The sequence below is a fragment of the Lithobates pipiens genome, unplaced genomic scaffold, assembly GCF_037356315.1.
Source record: "Lithobates pipiens isolate NorthernLeopardFrog02 unplaced genomic scaffold, aLitPip1_a1.2 Scaffold_30, whole genome shotgun sequence".
Lineage (NCBI taxonomy): Eukaryota > Metazoa > Chordata > Amphibia > Anura > Ranidae > Lithobates > Lithobates pipiens.
In genome coordinates this window covers 34011364-34032537 of record NW_027507791.1, presented here as the reverse complement: position 1 = coordinate 34032537, position 21174 = coordinate 34011364, and the positions used below count along the sequence as shown (strand labels likewise).

Below are 21174 nucleotides of genomic sequence, written 5' to 3'. Positions count from 1 at the left end.
TATAATGTAAAAAGGGAGGGAGAGGCAAGAGGAGAGAGAAGGGTAAGGTGGAGTGTTTTATTCTTTTCTTTTTTTTTTTTTGTTTGTGTGTTTGGGGGTATGTTGATGATAATAAAGGTGGTATATATTGAATGGGGTTTATGTATAATGTTGTAAATGAATTAGAATGTATTATGGTGGATTTTTTTTTCTAAATAATAATAAAAAAAAGAAGATTTGAAACAGAACATTATGTTTGACTCATGCCGCTTTTGTTGGCATGCAACACTATTCCTCCTATTCCTCCCGCTCCAGTTTGTGAAGAGGGAGGGGAGCGGGTACCTCATTTTGATAGGTACCTGAAAGGGTTAATCCTGTGTCTAGGGTAGTCCCTTCAACCTCTCAGACCTTAGATCCAATGTATTGTATAAATTCAGAGTACTCTGGAATCAATTCTCAAAGGACAAATAAAACCACACACACACCATGGCATCCTTCGAGAACTAATTGTATTGAGTTATTACAAAGTGATTGATATAGTAAATTTCACGTCACACAGAATAAGACATGCGCAGTAGACATCAAGACGATTACAGCTGGTCAAGACAAAACGCTATTGTTCTTTGTTCTTAGCTAGCTAAATTAATATGAGAAAAAGATAAGAGTTAAAAAAAAAAAATCAGGGGTATCCCTGAAAATATACAGCAGTCTGATCTTAAAAAACATGCCACTAACTTGCTGCCAGCTATACCAGCCTTAGAGCTCACAATTGATCGTATCCATCGGATTCCGAAACCGTCATTTCTCCCTCCACAGATACCACGTGATGTACTACTTAGAGTACACTTCTACCATGTTAAAGAACAAATCCTATATAAAGTGTGACATCTAGGACAACTTCCACAACCATATAATACAATCCAGATTTATGCTGACTTGTCTAAACATACTCTAGATATGAGAAGACAACTTTCCACGATTACAAAAGCTCTGCGTAATCATAAAATTGAATACCGTTGGAAACAACCATCTAAACTACTGATACAGAAGAACGACACCTACCATACAATCACTTCTGTGGAACAAGGCATTAAGTTACTTCACGCATGGGGTATTATCCCCGAACCAACTCCACCTATCGGAGCTAAGAAGAATCCGGAGAAACTTACGCCACAATGGCGTTAGCTTTCATTTACTAGATCCGGTCAAAATACAATCCTATCTATAGGAAACCGATCTATCAGCTTGCCCGCCATGCCGTGTGATACTAAATCTTTGGAACAGCTGACCTTTGAACTAATTCCCCATTCTAATGTTGCAGTATACATTGAAATGTTTACCACTGCAAGTTAAGTTTATTGTTTGGTTATATTTTTGTTTGTGCTTTTACTTTTATTTTTTTCTTCACGGTATCCTATACACAACTCATAGCATTCAAAGGGACAGGTATGTTGTGAACCTACAAAATTTGCATCAAAACTTTTCAGTCACTAAATTTTTGGACATTCATAGTCATTTCAGACTACAGATTGTTTACATGGAAGTAGAGTAGTAAAGCTATTATCAGGCTAGTATGTACTTACTTTTTTCATCTTATTAATATCCTTTTATGAGTATAAAGTTAATATCTTTAAATACTAATGGTCTTAACCATCCAGCAAAAAGAGCATCGATGTGGCAAATGGCTAACACCCAGCGATGTCAAATATTGTGTATACAAGAAACCCATTTCAAAACAGGTGCTATTCCCACTTGCACCCATAAAAACTTTCCTCACATATTTACAGCATCAGGCCAACAGAAAAAAAGAGGAGTACTTATTGCCATACATCATTCAGTTAATTTTCAATTACATGAATCTATTGTAGATACCAATGGACGATACCTCATATTAATATGTAACATTGATAATACACTTACTACATTGGTAAATGTGTATTCGCCTAATAAAAGGCAATCCCATTTTCTGAATGGCCTGATGAGAAAAATAGGTAAATGCCGAAAAGGTGCCTTAAAAATTTGTGGAGACTTCAACACAATACATGAACAAGAACTAGACACTTCTAATCCCAAAACCAGAACCAACTGTGCACTTAAAATTTTTTGGAATAAAAGCGATCTCTATGATGTATGGAGATGCCATCATCCTGGAGATCGTGAATACACATATCATTCCCTGGTACATAATACCTATACTCGTATTGATTATATTTTTACGGATAAGTGGTTATTGCAGCGGGTGAGGGAGTCTGACATTGCACCCATCACTTGGACTGATCATGCCCCAATTAGTATGACTATTCTACCTAAACACTCTCAAACATTTTCTATGGAGAACAAATGCATATCTTATCAAAATGCCTACCTATGCTACAGCTATACAAAACCAGATAACTGAATTCTTTAAATATAATGTGGGATCGGTGTCAGACTCCGCCACCCTATGGGGTGCTCATAAAGCATTTAGTAGGGGAATCCTAATGCAACTGAATGCTCAATTCAGGAAAAATAAAACAAAACTCATTGAGAAACTTACTGCTGACATTAAAACATTAGATTCCCAAAACCAATGTCACCCATCACAACAACTGAAAACTAAACTACAAATATTACGACAGGAACTCAGAATGACTTTATTGGATACATTTGAAAAACATACTAGAAAACTTAAAGCTAAATACTACCATACTAGCAACAAAGCAGGAAAAAACATGGCACTTCGGATCAAAGGCAGATATTTCAAATCAAAGATTCCATATCTATACCACCCTATTACTAGAGAAAAATTGCAAGACCCCCAAGACATAGCGAATGCATTTAACTATTATTATAGCTCCCTTTACAATCTTAAAGATGATTCTCAAACTCCCACACCTACCCCAAAGATAATAAGGGATTTCTTAGATACTATTAGTCTCCCATGATTAACTACTGATCAAATCTCTGATCTTAACGTCCCATTTTCAGTGGAAGAAATTGCTAGAACTATAGACTCCCTGCCCAACAATAAATCTCCGGGCCCAGACGGAATGATAGGAGAATACTATAAATTACTTCGAGATATACTGGCTCCCCACTTATGCTCACTTTTTAACGAAGCAGCATCCAAATCAGAATTTCCGGCTGAGATGCTTCAGGCCTTGATCATAACACTGCCGAAACCAGGCAAAGATCCCAACGCTCCCCAAAATTTCAGACCGATTTCATTATTGAACATTGACATCAAAATATACGCCAAAGCAATAGCGAATCGACTGATGAAATACATACCAGACCTCATTCACAAAGATCAATCTGGCTTTACTAAAGGTCGACAATCTTCAGATGCAACAAGACGTCTGATATTATACACTTCACTGAGAGACATCAAACGCCTTCTCTGCTCCTTTCTTTGGATGCAGAGAAGGCGTTTGATAGAGTCCATTGGGGCTATTTACAGTCAGTGCTTTTAAAATTCGGCTTTCATGGAAATATTTTATCGGCAATTTTTGCACTGTATAAGGGCCCCTCAGCGAGAGTATACACAAATGATATGATGTCTAGGCCCTTTGGCATCTTGAATGGAACACGACAAGGTTGCCCCTTATCTCTTTTAATATTTAATTTAGCCATCGAACCTCTAGCAGAAAGTATACGATCTGACACAAAACTATCTGGTATAAAAATTGGGCAAATAGATAATAAAATAAGTCTGTTCGCAGATGACATAGTGCTTATAGTGTCTGATCTAGGGATGAGCCGAACACCCCCCGGTTCGGTTCGCACCAGAACTTTCGATTGGACCCCAAATTCGAACGAACTTTAGAACCCCATTGAAGTCTATGGGGCTCGAACGTTCGAAATTAAAAGTGCTCATTTTAACGGCTAATATGCAAGATACTGTCCTAAAAAGGGTTTGGGGACCTGGCTCCTGCCCCAGGGGACATGGGTCAATGCCTAAAATGTTTTTATAAATGGCCGTTTTGGCGGAAGCACTGATTTTAATAACGTTTAAAGTGAAAAAAAAGTGAAATATTCCTTTAAATATGGTGCCTGGGGGGTGTCTGTAGTATGCCTGTGAAGTGCCACGTGTTTCCCGTGTTTAGATCAGTCCCTGCACAAAATGACATTAAACGGAAATAACACCATTTAAAACTGCTTGCGGTTTTAATGTTATATCTGGTTCCTGCAATATGGTTGAAAATCATTGAGAAAAATGGCATGGGTAGCCCTCCCTGCCCATTACCAGCCTATTTGGGTCTTGTACGCATATTAAGGGGAACCCTGTACCCATATTAAAAAAAGGAAATACGTGTGGCCCCCAGGCCCAATATACTCAGATCAGCAGTATACAGGCGGTGCAAACAAGACAGGGACTGTGTAGGTTTGTTGTGTTAAGTTGAATCTGTTTGTAATTTTCAACTGGTACATTTTTAAAGTGTAGCTCCAGTCAAAAAAACTATTTTTAAGCTTTTTGGAAAACATAGGGAAGGGTCATCACCCCTGTATAATTTGTTTTGTCGTCCATCTTTTTTCATCTCACTTGCTGTTGTCTCCTTCCGTTTGCAAGTAGGAGATGTTTGTAAGTTGGATGTTTGAAAGTAGGGGCCTGCCCTATATGCTCTGCAGAAATGCCGGAACAAGGTGTTGGTTTTGCCACAACATTGTAAGCCCTCAAAGTGACTCTTGGTGGGCGCTGGAGCGCCCTGCTGTGAACGATTATATCAAGAATTGTAATTACATGCCATTGTTGAACAGTGGTAGAAAAATTGACATTTGGTGGTTGTGGTGCTGGTGCCACAACACTATAAGTCCTCACAGTTACTCTGGGTGGGCACAGGAACGGGCCCTCCTGTGAAATATTATATCCAGAATTGTAATTACTAGTCCCCGTTAAACAGGGGCAGAAAAATTGGGCCTTAGGCACTGGTGCTGGTGCCACCACACTGCAACCTCTTCCATATACTCTAGTTTTATTGCAGGAATTAGCCCTGCTGCAAAGCATTGCATCAAAAATTGTAATTAAACGCCCCTGTTAAACAGGGGCAGAAAAATTGGGCCTTAGGCACTGGTGCTGGTGCCACCACACTGCAACCTCTTCCATATACTCTAGTTTTATTGCAGGAATTAGCCCTGCTGCAAAGCATTGCATCAAAAATTGTACTTAAACGCCCCTGTTAAACAGGGGCAGAAAAATTGTGCCTTTCGGCATCACCCAGAACCAGAAATGTTCTTCCAATATATCAGCGGAGGAGGAAGAGGATAGACAATCAACATAACAGGATAGTCACTCAGCATCAGCATAGGCAGTCTTGAAGGGATGTGATATTTCCAAAAAAATTATTCTGTTACATCAGCTTCAGGTGCTTTGTAGCTGTGGGTGATCCAAGACTGATTCATCTTGATGAAGGTCAGTCGATCAACTGATTCGGTGGACAGGCGCACCCTTTGATCAGTAACAAAGCCACCAGCAGCACTGAAGGTGCGTTCCGAAAGAACGCTGGATGCAGGACAGGCCAGTAGCTCAATTGCATACTGTGCAAGCTCTGGCCAGTGATCCATCCTCAAGACCCAGGAAGCCAGAGGATTTTCGGTGGGAAAGGTGTCCAAGTCTGACCTTGCCCCTAGGTATTCCTGCACCATGTAAATCAGACGCTGGCGATGGTTGCTGGAACCGATCATACCTTGGGCCTGCGGACTAAAAAATTGTCTGAAAGTATCAGTCAGACGGTCACCTTCTCCACTGCTCCTTCTGACCGATGCCTCAGCAACACGTTGTCCAGGACCAGGAGTTTGTAACCTCCCAGTCTCTGGGAACGCGTTGCACAGACCTTTCTGCAAGGCCTCCCAGAGATGTCTCATCCTCTGCTCCCTCTGCGATGGCAAGATAAGGTCGGCAACCTTTCCCGGGAGTCTCGTGATTTTAAGGTAATAGCACCTTCCACCACCAGGTGTCTCACCTGTGTTTGGTGTTTTATTTCTTTAAGTTAATATTTTCCAATTCTGTAATATGTGTTCGTTATTTATATATGTTCTAACGAATATATTTCGAGTGTTCAAGAATTATGGCATAATATAAAATACGCTTTAACATAAATTTCAATAATCACTTGCATAAATTGGTGATATATATGTATATCAATGTATATCTGTTAATTTTTAGTCCATTTTGAAAGGGCACAGGTTAGATATATCACAAACAATATCACATACAATTATTATCTATATGGATCCATGAATATATGGATCCATGAATAATTCGGGTATCCAATCAATATTTGTTTATCTAAACATAGGTTAAATTCTTATACAATTATAATCACGATTATATGTTTTTCATAATACTAATTTGTTGCTAAAACACTTCTACTTATGATCACACTTTCATATATAATCTCTCCATGACAAAGTTCCCCAGATCATTAGATACCAAACCACATCCTTTTTGTGACCTATATATATAATTTGAATGGCTTAGAAAAATATTGATGTTACTGGTATCTGTCTCCAACATTGTGACACAACACCCCAGATATATGCACCTGTCATTCCACTCTCGTTTTTTATAGCTGTTATCATCCTAGCGTGTGAATCTCTCCTGCCATTGTTTCATGAGAAGCTAGGACAATACTGACTACTTGGTTTATTGATCTCTCACTTTCTGAGACAATGGGATATTTGTTCTGGTCATTCAGGTTTAATGGCTATTGGTCACAGGTACTCCTGAGTATCGCCCAAACCTTGCCATATATATTTGCATGGCCTTCCTTGGCCATTTAAGGAGGTAGATAAGATTTTCTCTGGTGTTTGTGACCAAACATCCCTTTTGTTCAGGCCACACATTTCTCACTACAGACTTGTAAAATTTTAAAAGATAGCTAATCCCTTTAACATTTAGAAAACCTGTGAGATCTTGTACTTTGCTTTTTATAGTTCTCCAAGAGGTCATAGTTCAATAATATGAAAATCGTGGTTCATCTGTTCTTTAGGCCTAAACAAAATCTCACCTCTCTGACAGTAAATATTAAATGTATTATTATTCTTTTTTTTTAATGAATTCACAACAATGTCAGTTCCCTTGGCAGAAAAAAACTTTCATATAGAGAGTTTATTGTACAAAGTTTAGATGAGTTTAGGAGAGTTTTGCATTTTTTCTCCCAGAAATCTCCAATCAGAAACACGAAGCAGAAGAGTTTTTTTTTCCTGCCTCTAAAGCCCCATACACACTATCAGATTGTCTGCTGATTTTTTCCTTCAGGTTTACCAAAACCATGTAGTGCAAGGGCCTGCCTGATTGCATACACATTGAAACCCCTAAGGTTTGACCTCATATTATATGGTTTTGGTAAATCTGTTGGAAAAAATCAGCAGACAATCTGATAGTGTGTATGGGGCTTAAATGTTGAGGTCAAAATATGTCTGTAATCATCCCAATGTGTATGGAGACATAGGAGAACATGGAGCTGCTTCTACAGGCAGAACACAAAACTCCTGTAGTAGCAGCAATTTTTTAAGCCAGTGTGCATGGAGCCAAAATATCCAATCCTGGACTGTTACACTATAATACCAAAAGTATTGGGACACCCTCCTTTACATGGAGTTTAATGGCATCCCGGTCTTCATCTGTAGGGTTTAATATTGAGTTGGCCCATTCTTTGCAGCTATAACAGCTGCAGCTCTTCTGGGAAGGCTGTCCGCAAAGTTTAGGAGTGTGTCTATGGGACTGTTTGACCATTCTTCCAGAAAGCACATTTGTTAGGTCAGGCACTGATGTTGGATGAGAAGGCCTGGCTTGCAGTCTCCACATTAACTCATCCTAAAGGTGTTCTATCGGGATGAGGTCAGGACTCTGTGCAGGCTAGTCAAGTTCCTCCACCCCAAACTCGCTCATCCATGTTTTTATGGACCTTGCTTTGGGCACTGGTGCACAGTCATGTTGGAATAGGAAGGGGCCACCCCCAAACTGTTCCCACGAAGTTGGGAGCATGAAATTTTCCAAATTGTCTTGGTATGCTGACATCTTAAGAGTTCCCTTTACTGGAACTAAGGGGCCAAGCCCAACCCCTGAAAAACAACCCCACACCATAATCCCCCTTCACCAAATCATTTGGGGCAGTGCACAAAGCAAGGTATATAAAGACATAGATGAGCGAGTTTGGAGTGGAGGAACTTGACTGTCCTGACATCAACCTGATATAGAACACCTTTAGCATGAATTTGAGTGGAGACTGTGAGCCAGGTCTTTTCATCCAACATCAGTGCATGATCTCACAAATGCACTTCTGTAAGAATGGTCAAACATTCCCATAGACACCCTCCTAAACCTTGTGGACGGCCTTCCCAGAAGAGATGAAGCTGTTATAGCTGCAAAGGGCCAACTCAATATTGAACCCTACGGACTAAAGGCCCATACACACGATACGAAAATCAGTAGTAAAATTTTGTCCAAATGATCTGACGATTTTTGGATCATTAGTATTGTGCTTTCCATAGCCGATTCTGATTTTTTTGTCTGAGAAAGCTGGATGTGCAAACTATAACATTTTTATCGTACATGAACTCAGAAACGAAAGAATACATACAAAACTATTCAACACATTACATCACTTCTGAAGTTGTATTCTGTCAGACGAGAATTTTCATATGGTGAGTAACCTCCTCACTTTCCATATGAGACTAGCATGACACAAAAAATGGACGAACGGTCATCAGAAAATCTGATGGCGTGTAAGAGGCTTAAGACTGGGATGCCAGTAAAGTTCATGTGCTTGTAAAGGCAGATGTCCCAATACTTTTGGTAATATAGTGTATAAACTATATAAATCTAATAATAATAATAATGGAGATATATTTCATCTCCTGGTTGTCTCTTTATATCTCCAATATCATACAGTTCTCTAAAGATGGATATAAAAATGTAAAAATGAAATATCTGCACTAAAAAAACATGAACAACTTTGTGAAAATCTAATGAATGAAAACCAGCCGCCAGCAGGAAGTCTGATATAGAAGTTCAAATAGTATAATATAATTCTATGTATAGAGCCCTACACTTAGTGACACAATGTGTGATGAGACAAATGAGAAATCTGCAACCTACAATGTGTCCGAATACCAACACTTCTAATGTAGATGTGATAACTCCACCAATAGTGATCAATAATAACAATTCAATTCACTACAAAAATGCACTTTCATATATGTGAGGAAGGGCAGATCTCCTCCAACCTATTCACAGCTACTTCAGTCTGTATAACATATAATGTGCAAAAATACAATATCACCCGAGGTATCCAGACAATGACCGCAATCACATTACATAGAAAGGAAAAAGCCTCCATGTCACTGCCTGGACTCCATCATACACGGCTGCAGTCCGGAGCGGTGTGTGCTCTGAGTTCTGTGTATACTCGTGTATATGATGGAAGTGTACAATCTGTGATTCTATATATATTTAAGGCTTATGCACTATGGAGGCTTTTTCTTTTCTATGTAATGTGATGGTGGCCATTGTCTGGATACCTTGGGTGATATTGGAGATACTACCTGGAGGTCTGACATTCCGTGGCACAGTCTGTTTTCATCGGAAGCCGGCTTGAGCAGAGTGTTGCTGCAGGAAGAATATAAACAAGTGTGTATGGGCCTTGCTTGTGGGGACAAACCTTTTGGTAAGTGACTTGTTAGCTCACTGGTGTAGTAGAGATCGATTAAAGTTGCTGCAAAGAGGTCACAATTGATCAGCATTGATTTAAACCATCTGGATGAATCTCTGGGACTTCTTATTCTGTTACTGCACAAATCACTGTATGGTGATTGGAGATGGAAGTAGTGGTGAATGGCTTGAAGAAAATCCACTTTTTTACCTTTATAAATTTTCTCTTGATGTTTTCATTTTTTTTAAGATAACTTTGTTGCTCTTCATATTTATTTATTTTTGCATATTATAAGTTATATAGATGGAAGTAGCTGTGAATAGGTTACAGGAGATCTGCCTTTACATGTATGAAAGTGTATTTTTATAGTGAATGTAATTGTTATATCTGATCCCTATTGGTGGAATTATCACATCTAGTATAATATGGAAGACTGCAGCACTAGTATATAACATTCACACAATATAAATGTGAAAATATAACAATAAAAGTGAGACTCCTCATCACAAAACTCCCTATAAGTGTATATATAACAATGGTATGGAGACTATTTCACTGATAACTAATGAAGAGAATTTATAATCGGCATATATAAAAATTAGTGCAGAAATATTAGTACAAATTTAAAAAAAAAGTCCAAATAAAAAACGGTAATAATAAAATCTTCTCCACACCATAAGATCAAATCCTCCACCATGATGTCCAAAGGGAATCCCAAAGTACAATGGTGTCACTTTTAGTCAATGAAGTTTCCACAACATGAGTGAGACTTCTGTGACCATCAAAGTGAATCCCCACAACTGAATCCAAGACTTAGCAGAAGGTTGGAGGTGAAAGCCTAGAGGTCAGTGTGAGTGTGTATGGTCCAATCCCCATACAGGAATAATGAATGGATCACACCACCTCATCCACTTCTCATGTCACATTTAGTGATTGGGATCCACAAAAAGAGAAATCCTCCAATAGTGTAGATGATCGATCGTGTTTTATAAAGTGATCTCATATTAATGATTCCAATAAAGAGAAATGAGTTACATTCATGTAGAGAATAGTTACATTCATTCCTGGGAGAGAAATTCATTTTCTTCTAGTAACATTCTTCTCTTCTTCTACAGATTGTCCTCTAATGACCTGACAGACAGTTCCTGCCCCCACCTGGCATCTGGAATAAGAAATAACCAGACACTGAGGACACTGGACCTGTCTGAGAACAATCTGCGGGGTCCTCATTTCAGGGATCTGATGGAAGCTCTGACAACATGCCGGATAGAGGAATTACAGTGAGTATAACAGGACTGACTGAGACAATAATATTCTGAGACAGTTTTATATCTAAACCACATAAATAATATAGAAATATGAGAATGTCATCAAATTCCATCTTTAGACTCCATAAGGCTCCATGTACACTGGGCTTAAAAAATGTCAGTTCCCTTGGCAGAAAAAACTTTCATATAGAGAGTTTATTGTACAAAGTTTAGACGAGTTTAGGAGAGTTTTGCATTTTTTCTCCCAGAAAGCTCCAATCAGAAACATGAAGCAGAAGAGTTTTTTTTTTCCTGCCTCTAAATGTTGAGGTCAGAATATGTCTGTAATCACCCCAATGTGTATGGAGACATAGGAGAACATGGAGCTGCTTCTACAGGCAGAACACAAAACTCCTGTAGTAGCAGCAATTTTTTAAGCCAGTGTGCATGGAGCCAAAATATCCAATCCTGGACTGTTACACTATATTACCAAAAGTATTGTGACACCCGCCTTTACATGCACATGGAGTTTAATGGCATCCCAGTCTTCGTCTGTAGGGTTCAATATTGAGTTGGCCCATTCTTTGCAGCTATAACAGCTTCAACTCTTCTGGGAAGACTGTCTGCAAAGTTTAGGAGTGTGTCTATGGGACTTTTTGACCATTCTTCCAGAAGCACAATTGTTAGGTCAGGCACTGATGTTGGATGAGAAGGCCTGGCTTGCAGTCTCCGCACTAACTCATCGCAAAGGTGTTCTATCGGGTTGAGGTCAGGACTCTGTGCAGGCTAGTCAAGTTCCTCCACCCCAAACCCTCTCATCCATGTCTTTATGGACCTTGCTTTGGGCACTGGTGTGCAGTCATGCTGAAATAAGAAGGGGCCATGCCCAAACTGTTCCCACAAAGTTGGGAGCATGACATTTTTCATGCCACCTGCAGGCTTCTCTTAAAAAGCCCTGGATAGGTTGGGCATACCACGCCACCCACACCTCTCACTCCAGAGGAGTATCGGTCCTGATTGCAAAAAGGGTGCTTTGATCTAGTGCTGCTCCAAACAGACCAGCAGGGCAGATACGTGTTTATCCATGCCACCGTTAACAAGCTAGAATCAGGATGGGGGATCCGTTATGTCCCTCCCCCTTACAACTCAGCAGTAATTAAGGAGGGCCTTGCCTTTATGGCACATTACACCTCTGTACCGGCAGTGTTGATGGGGGACTTTAATATGACCCTTATTCCCGCTCTGGACCGTATGGGCACACTGGACCCCCCTTTATCTACGGCCCATACCAGATTGTACCGCATACTGACTGACTTTGCCCTTGTAGATACCTGGCGCTACAGGCACCCACATACCAAGGTCTTCTCGTGCTTCTCAGCCAGTCATAACACGATGTCACGCATCGATTTTATTTTAATCTCAAAGTCCCTGATACCTAAACTAGGAGAAGTGGGCTTTGCTCTGAGAATTCTCTTGGACCACGCTCCCTATTGGGTTACACTCCAGCTCTTGAAGGCCTCCCCGGCTCCCTCATGGCGGCTAAACCTGTTTTGGTTAACCACTCTGCAGGACCAGGGTGACATCCCTGCGGAACTACAACACTACTTCACAGCTAATGTGAACTCTGCTACGTATGATATGGTGTGGGAGATGTTTAAGCTCCATGCCCGTTCCTTACTCTCCTTACGTATCAATAGGCTAAAACGATCCTTCAATCTTATTGTCCAATAGGCTGCGGAACACCTCCAGGTGCTGGAGGAGGCGTTCCATCGGGACCCCGCGCCCAGCACAGCCAATAACCTTAGGATTCAGACACAACAGGTCTCTCAACTGCACATTGAGAAAGCTAAACAACGCATCTTTTTCTGTAAACAAAGGGTATTTGAGCATGGAGAAAGATCGATTAAACTACTTGCATACCTTGCCCACCTAGACTCTCGTCCCCCAGTGGTGGTGACGTTGGTCAGCCCTCAAGAGAACAAAATCACTGACCCACAACAAGTGGCGGAGGAATTTGGGAAATTCTACCACGCACTTTACACCTCCAGATTCACTCACACTCCCCAAGACACCAAGAAATACCTAGCAGGGGTTAAATTCCCTAGGTTGACTAATGACCAGCTTGAGCTCCTCGAGGCCCCCATTACTAAGGAGGACATTTCTGGAGCTATCTCCTGTCTGGCCACATCAAAGGCCCCAGGACTGGACGGCCTACCACTTGTGTTCTATGCCACCTATTCTGGCATTCTAATCCCTAAACTCTACGATCTATATAAATCTATATTTGCTTCGGGAACCCTGCCCCCCTCTATGAGAGAAGCCCAAATTATAGTAATCCCCAAGCTGGGTAAGGACCCCAAATACCCAGAATCATATAGACCCATCTCCTTATTGCAGGTAGATAATAAAATACTAGCTAAGATTTTGGCCTCATGCCTTAACCAGGTCATTCTGTCATTGATCCACCCTGATCAGACAGGTTTTATGCCAGGAAAAAACAAAGCTATGAATATACGCCATCTATTTATGAACCTCCAGGGGTCCCATGATGAAATTGGCTCGAGGGTCGTGGTGGCTCTTGATGCTGCCAAGGCATTCGACTCCGTGGAGTGGAATTACCTGTGGGAGTGCCTCTTGTGATTTGGATTCGGCCCCAAATTTATTCGCTGTTTTCAGCTCCTATATCAATCCCCGAGGGCCAGGGTATTCGTGAATGGCTGGCTTTCTGACCAGTTTCCGTTAGAGAGGGGGACCCGACAAGGCTGCCCTCTTTCCCCCATGCTCTATGCATTGGCGGTGGAGCCATTGGCTATTATGATTCTAGCAGACACTAGCATCTGAGGCCTTAAGATAGGGAGTCTGGAAGAAAAGATTGGAATGTATGCCGTTGACACGCTCCTATATCTGGCGGATTCGGGACCCTCTCTCGTCGCAACCCTACTCTCCATAGAATGGATCGGTGGTCATTCGCGTCTGAGTATCAACTGGTCAAAATCCCATATCCTTTCCGATTGACCACTCTACCCCCCCACCCACCTCCCTTCCTTTGACTCTCCCAAGAGTCTCCGTGATCAAGTACCTTGGAGTACAGGTTACCAGATCACTCACAGACTATACACACCTGAACATTGAACCTCTATATGCGCCAATTAAAACTAAGACACAGACTTGGGCCAGATTACCTCTGGGTGTAATGGGGCGCATTAGTTTAGTCAAAATGATACTTCTCCCAAAGATACTCTATTTGGTATGGCACGCCCCTCTGTATATCCCACAAAATGTTTTTAAAATAATTGAATCCATTCTTAATTCGTTTGTATGGGGCCACAGTAGACACAAATTAGCATGGAGAATCCTAGAGAACCCAGTGACAATGGGGGAGCCGCTCTTCCAGATTTTCAGGACTATTACCTTGCCTCCCAACTGTCCCGCTTCTATCATTTTGATAAAGACGAGCTACCAAGATACCAAGCACTACTCTGTGGGCGCCCAGGTGACCCAGCCCATGCCCCACTTCAGGCAGTCCTTAGAGCCCCATTGACAAGACGCCCCTCCCAACACAAAGCGGACATGCTGACTCATCACCGTAGGGTATGGCAGATGACACTACTAAAACTCGGGACCCCACAGGTTCACTCCCACACCCCCCTCTGGTTCAACACACACCTACCAGAATTAATGTCTATTCCGGACCCGGAGGTGTGGATACACCATGGGGTCCTATACCTGTATTAGATCATGATCACTACGGGACTTAAAACATTCCAAGCGCTAAAGGACGAATTTTCCCTTCCCAATTGCCTTCTATTCAGGTATCTACAACTCCGTCACGCTATACAAACACAGTTTACTGGTTCCAACCCATCTCTGGCAGTCCCCTCTGTAGTACACAGTCACAGGTACTGAACCAGCTAAACTGATTTCTGTCCTATACTCTGCCATTCGCCTCCCTACTACTACAGCATTGGTCTATACTGCCAAGACTGGGTGGGAGGTGGATGTTGGAACCATTGACAATGAGGATTGGAATGAGATTTTGGAGGATGTGAAGAGAGTTTCCCCCAAACTGTCAGACCGCCTCACGCAGTTGTACATTATACACAGGACGTATCTGACTCCTCAGAGTATAGCGCGCTACAAACCCTCATACAACCCAGGGTGCTGACTATGTGATCACACACCAGGCTCTTTCTATCACCTTCTATGGCCCTGTCCAACCATACAGGGGTACTGGACACAGGTGGTTCGCTTCCTACATGACCAAATTGGCTCCCCGGCCACTTTAGACCCGAAGATGTGCCTGCTTGGTCTAATACCAGACTTAGGCGCTGATAAGCCCCTTCGCACCCTCCTACATGAGACACTATTCATGGCGAGAAAAGAAGTAGCTCGCAATTGGCTGCAGGCCCAGCCCCCTACAATCCAGTGTTGGAAAAAGGGAATTAACGATACTCTTCCATACAGAAAGTTGATATATGTACATAGAGGGTGTCCGCAAAAGTATGAGAAGGTTTGGAGTAGATTGTTAGCAGATGGTGAAATGTGTACCTGATATGTTTATTCCTCCCCCCTTTTCTCCCCCCCTCTCTCCTCCCTCCTGTTCTGGACTAAGTACTGGCCCTACCCCCGGTGGACCTTTGGTTTTATGTCACGCTGACACTACAATGTGTGTATGTATGTATTATTGTTCTGGCCATGTTGGCACACACAGATGTATGTACCATGATTACACTTTTCAATAAAGTTGGTTTTCCAATTAAAAAAAATAATGGAGATATATTTCATCTCCTGGTTGTCTCTATATTTCTCCAATATCAGACAGTTCTCTAAAGCTGGATATAAAAATGTAAAAAATTAAATATCTGCACTAAAAAATATGAACAACTTTGTGAAAATCTAATGAATGAAAACCAGCCGCCAGCAGGAAGTCTGATATAGAAGTACAAATATTATAAAATAATTCTATGTATAGAGCCCTACACTTAGTGACACAATGGGGGTTATTTACGAAAGGCAAATCCACTTGGCACTACAAGTTCACTTTGAAGTTGCAGTCGCTGTAGATCTGAGGGGGACATGCAAGGAAAATAAAATACAGCATTTTAGTTTGCACATGACTGGATGACAAAATCAGCAGAGCTTCCCCTCAAATTTACAGCGACTGCACTTCCAAGTGCACTTTCAGTGCAATTTCAAGTGTACTTGTAGTGCAAAGTGGATTTGCATTTTGTAAATAACCCGCAATGTGTGATGAGACAAATGAGAAATCTGCAACCTACAATGTGTCCGAATACCAACGCCTCTAATGTAGATGTAATAACTCCACCAATAGTGATCAATAATAAAAATGTAAATTCACTACAAAAAAGCACTTTCATATATGTGAGGAAGGGCAGATCTCCTCCAACCTATTCACAGCTACTTCAGTCTGTATAACATACAATGTGCAAAAATACAATATCACCCGAGGTGTCCAGACAATGGCTGCCATCACATTACATAGAAAGGAAAAAGCCTCCATGTCACTGCCTGGACTCCATCATACACGGCTGCAGTCCGGAGCGGTGTGTGCTCTGAGTTCTGTGTATACTCGTGTATATGATGGAAGTGTACAATCTGTGATTCTATATATATTTAAGGCTTATGCACTATGGAGGCTTTTTATTTTCTATGTAATGTGATGGCGGCCATTGTCTGGATACCTTGGGTGATATTGGAGATACTACCTGGAGGTCTGACATTCCGTGGCACAGTCTGTTTTCATCGGAAGCCGGCTTGAGCAGAGTGGTGCTGCAGGAAGAATATAAACAAGTGTGTCTGGGCCTTGCTTGTGGGGACAAACCTTTTGGTAAGTGACTTGTTAGTTCACTGGTGTAGTAGAGATCGATTAAAGTTGCTGCAAAGAGGTCGCAATTGATCAGCATTGATTTAAACCATCTGGATGAATCTCTGGGACTTCTTATTCTGTTACTGCACAAATCACTGTATGGTGATTGGAGATGGAAGTGGTGAATGGCTTGAAGAAAATCCACTTTTTTACCTTTATAAATTTTCTCTTGATGTTTTCAGTTTTTTTAAGATAACTTTGTTGCTCTTCATATTTATTTATTTTTGCATATTATAAGTTATATAGATGGAAGTAGCTGTGAATAGGTTACAGGAGATCTGCCTTTACATGTATGAAAGTGTATTTTTATAGTGAATGTAATTGTTATATCTGATCCCTATTGGTGGAATTATCACATCTAGTATAATATGGAAGACTGCAGCACTGGTATATAACATTCACACAATATAAATGTGAAAATATAACAATAAAAGTGAGACTCCTCATCACAAAACTCCCTATAAGTGTATATATAACAATGGTATGGAGACTATTTCACTGATAACTAATGAAGAGAATTTATAATCGGCATATATAAAAATTAGTGCAGAAATATTAGTACAAATTTAAAAAAAAAGTCCAAATAAAAAACGGTAATAATAAAATCTTCTCCACACCATAAGATCAAATCCTCCACCATGATGTTCAAAGGGAATCCCAAAGTACAATGGTGTCACTTTTAGTCAATGAAGTTTCCACAACATGAGTGAGACTTCTGTGACCATCAAAATGAATCCCCACAACTGAATCCAAGACTTAGCAGAAGGTTGGAGGTGAAAGCCTAGAGCTCAGTGTGAGTGTGTATGGGGATTGGACCATACAGGAATAATTAATGGATCACACCACCTCATCCACTTCTCATGTCACATTTAGTAATTGGGATCCACAAAAAGAGAAATCCTCCAATAGTGTAGATGATCGATCGTGTTTTATAAAGTGATCTCATATTAATGATTCCAATAAAGAGAAATGAGTTCCATTCATGTAGAGAATAGTTACATTCATTCCTGGGGGAGAATTTAATTTTCTTCTGGTAACATTCTTCTCTTCTTCTACAGATTGTCCTCTAATGACCTGACAGACAGTTCCTGCCCCCACCTGGCATCTGTAATAAGAAATAACCAGACACTGAGGACACTGAACCTGTCTGATAACAATCTGGAGGGTCCTCATTTCAGGGATCTGATGGAAGCTCTGACAACAAGCCGGATAGAGGAATTACGGTGAGTATAACAGGACTGACTGAGACAATAATATTCTGGGACAGTTTTATATCTAAACCACATAAATAATATAGAAATATGAGAATGTCATCAAATTCCATCTTTAGACTCCATAAGGCTCCATGCACACTGGGCTTAAACAAAATGTCAGTTCCTTTGGCAGAAAAAACGTTCATATAGAGAGTTTATTGTACAAAGTTTAGACGAGTTTAGGAGAGTTTTGCATTTTTTCTCCCAGAAAGCTCCAATCAGAAACATGAAGCAGAAGAGTTTTTTTTCCTGCCTCTAAATGTTGAGGTCAAAATATGTCTGTAATCATCCCAATGTGTATGGAGACATAGGAGAACATGGAGCTGCTTATACAGGCAGAATACAAAACTCCTGTAGTAGCAGCAATTTTTTTTAAGCCAGTGTGCATGGAGCCTAAATATCCAATCCTGGACTGTTGCACTATATTACCAAAAGTATTGGGACACCCACCTTTACACACACATGAACTTTAATGGCATCCCAGTCTTTGTCCGTAGGGTTCAATATTGAGTCGGCCCATCCTTTGCAGCTATAACAGCTTCAGCTCTTCTGGGAAGACTGTCCGCAAACTTTAGGAGTGTTTCTATGGGACTGTTTGACCATTCTCCAGAAGTACATTTATTAGGTCAGGCACTGATGTTGGATGAGAAGGCCTGGCTTGCAGCCTCTGCACTAACTCATCCCAAAGGTGTTCTATCAGGTTGAGGTCAGGACTCTGTGCAGGCTAGTCAAGTTCCTCCACCCCAAACTCACTCATCCATGTTTTTATGGACCTTTCCTTTGGCACTGGTGCACAGACATGTTGAAATAGGAAGGGGACATGCCCAAACTGTTCCTACAAAGTTGGGAGCATGACATTTTCCAAATTGTCTTGGTATGCTGACATCTTAAGAGTTCCCTTTACTGGAACTAAGGGGCCAAGCCCAACCCCTGAAAAACAACCCCACACCATAATCCCCCTTCACCAAATGATTTGGGCAGTTCACAAAGCAAGGTACATAAAGACATAGATGAGCGAGTTTGGGGTGGAGGAACTTGATTGGTCTGCACAGAGTCCTGACCTCAATCCGATATAGAACACCTTTAGCATGAATTTGAGTGGAGACAGTGAGCCAGGCCTTCTCATCCAACATCAGTGCATGATCTCACAAATGCACTTCTGTAAGAATGGTCAAACATTCCCATAGATACACTCCTAAACCTTGTGGACGGCCTTCCCAGAAAAGATGAAGCTGTTATAGCTGCAAAGGGTGGGCCAACTCAATATTGAACCCTACGGACTAAAGGCCCATACACAGGATACGAAAATCAGTAGTAAAATTTTGGCAAAACGATCTGCCGATTTTTGGTTCATTAGTATTGTGTTTTTGATAGCCGATTCAGATTATTTTTGTCTGAGAAAGCTGGATGTGCAAACTATAACATTTTTATCGTACGTGAACTCAGAAACGAAAGAATACATACAAAACTATTCAACACATTACATCACTTCTGAAGTTGTATTCTGTTGGAAGAGAATTTTCATATGGTGAGTAACCTCTTCACTTTCCATATGAGACTAGCATGACACAAAAAACAGACGAACGGTTATCAGAAAATCTGATGGTGGGTAGGAGGCTTAAGACTGGGATGCCAGTAAAGTTCATGTGCTTGTAAAGTCAGACGTCCCAATACTTTTGGTAATATAGTTTATGTCTAAACTACATGAATCAAATAATAATAATGGAGATATATTTCATCTCCTGGTTGTCTATATATATCACCATTATCAGACAGTTCTCTAAAGCTGCATTTAAAATTTAAAAAATTAAATATCTGCACAAAAAACATGAGCAACTTTGTGAAAATCTAATGAATGAAAACCAGCCGCCAGCAGGAAGTCTGATATAGAAGTACAAATAGTATAATATAATTCTATGTATAGAGCCCTACACTTAGCCCTTGTACACACGATCGGAGATTCCGACGGAATGTGTCCGATTGGAGCGTTTTGTCGGATATTCCGACTGTGTGTGGTCTGCATCAGACTGTTTCCGTCGGAATATCCGTCGGACCAACTTTTCCAACTTGCCGGAAATATTTTCTGAAAAAATGTTCCGATCGGACATACTCCGATCGTGTGTAGAGAATTCCGATCGGACAAAGTGCCACGCATGCTCAGATCAAATTCCTACATCAAAGCTATTGGCTACTAGCCTGAATGTAGTCCCATCGTAACGAAATTACGTCATCACATTATGAAAGATCGGATTTTCCGACAACTTTGTCCGACCGTGTGTATGCAACAGTTTCAGACAAGATCCGTCGGACAAAACTCGACGGACAAAATCTGACGGATTTGATTGTCAGAATCTCTGACCGTGTGTACAAGGGCTTAGTGACACAATGTGTGATGAGACAAATGAGAAATCTGCAAACTGCAATGTGTCCGAATACCAACACTTGTAATGTAGATGTGATAACTCCACCAATAGTGATCAATAATAACAATTCAATTCACTACAAAAATGCACTTTCATACATGTGAGGAAGGGCAGATCTCCTCCAACCTATTCACAGCTACTTCAGTCTATATATCATATAATGTGCAAAAATACATTATCACCCAAGGTATCCAGACAATGGCTACAATCACATTACATAGAAAGGAAAAAGCCTCCATGTCACTGCCTGGACTCCATCATACACGGCTGCAGTCCGGAGCAGTTTGTGCTCTGAGCTCTGTGTATACTCGTGTATATGATGGAAGTGTACAATCTGTGATTCTATATATATTTAAGGATTATGCACTATGGAGGCTTTTTCTTTTCCATGTAATTTGATTGAGCCATTGTCTGGATACCTCGGGTGATATTGGAGGTACTACCTGGAGGTCTGACATTCTGTGGAACAGTCTGTTCTCATCGGGAGCCGGCTTGAGTGGAGTGGTGCTGCTGGAAGGATATAAACAAGCGTGTCTGGGCCTTGCTTGTGGGGACAAACCTTTTGGTAAGTGACCTGTTTGCTCACTGGTGTGGAGGAGGTTGATTGAAGTTGCAGCAAAGAGGTGGAAGATGATCAGCATTGATTTAAACCATCTGGATGAATCTCTGGGACTTATTATTTCTGTTACTGCACAAGTCACTATATGGTGATTGGAGATGGAAGTAGTGGTGAATGGATTGTAGGAAATCTAC

General features: G+C 40.9%; 1 protein-coding gene across 1 annotated transcript in view; it reads left to right on the top strand.

Moving 5' to 3' along the window:
• Positions 1 to 21174, top strand: part of LOC143942156 (uncharacterized) — a 1285630-nt gene that overhangs the window by 581873 nt on the left and 682583 nt on the right. Inside the window, exons 9-10 of the mRNA XM_077463417.1 lie at positions 10727 to 10891; positions 17804 to 17968. Of these exons, the coding sequence (XP_077319543.1) occupies positions 10727 to 10891; positions 17804 to 17968 (330 nt within the window). The remainder of the gene's footprint in view (positions 1 to 10726; positions 10892 to 17803; positions 17969 to 21174) is intronic.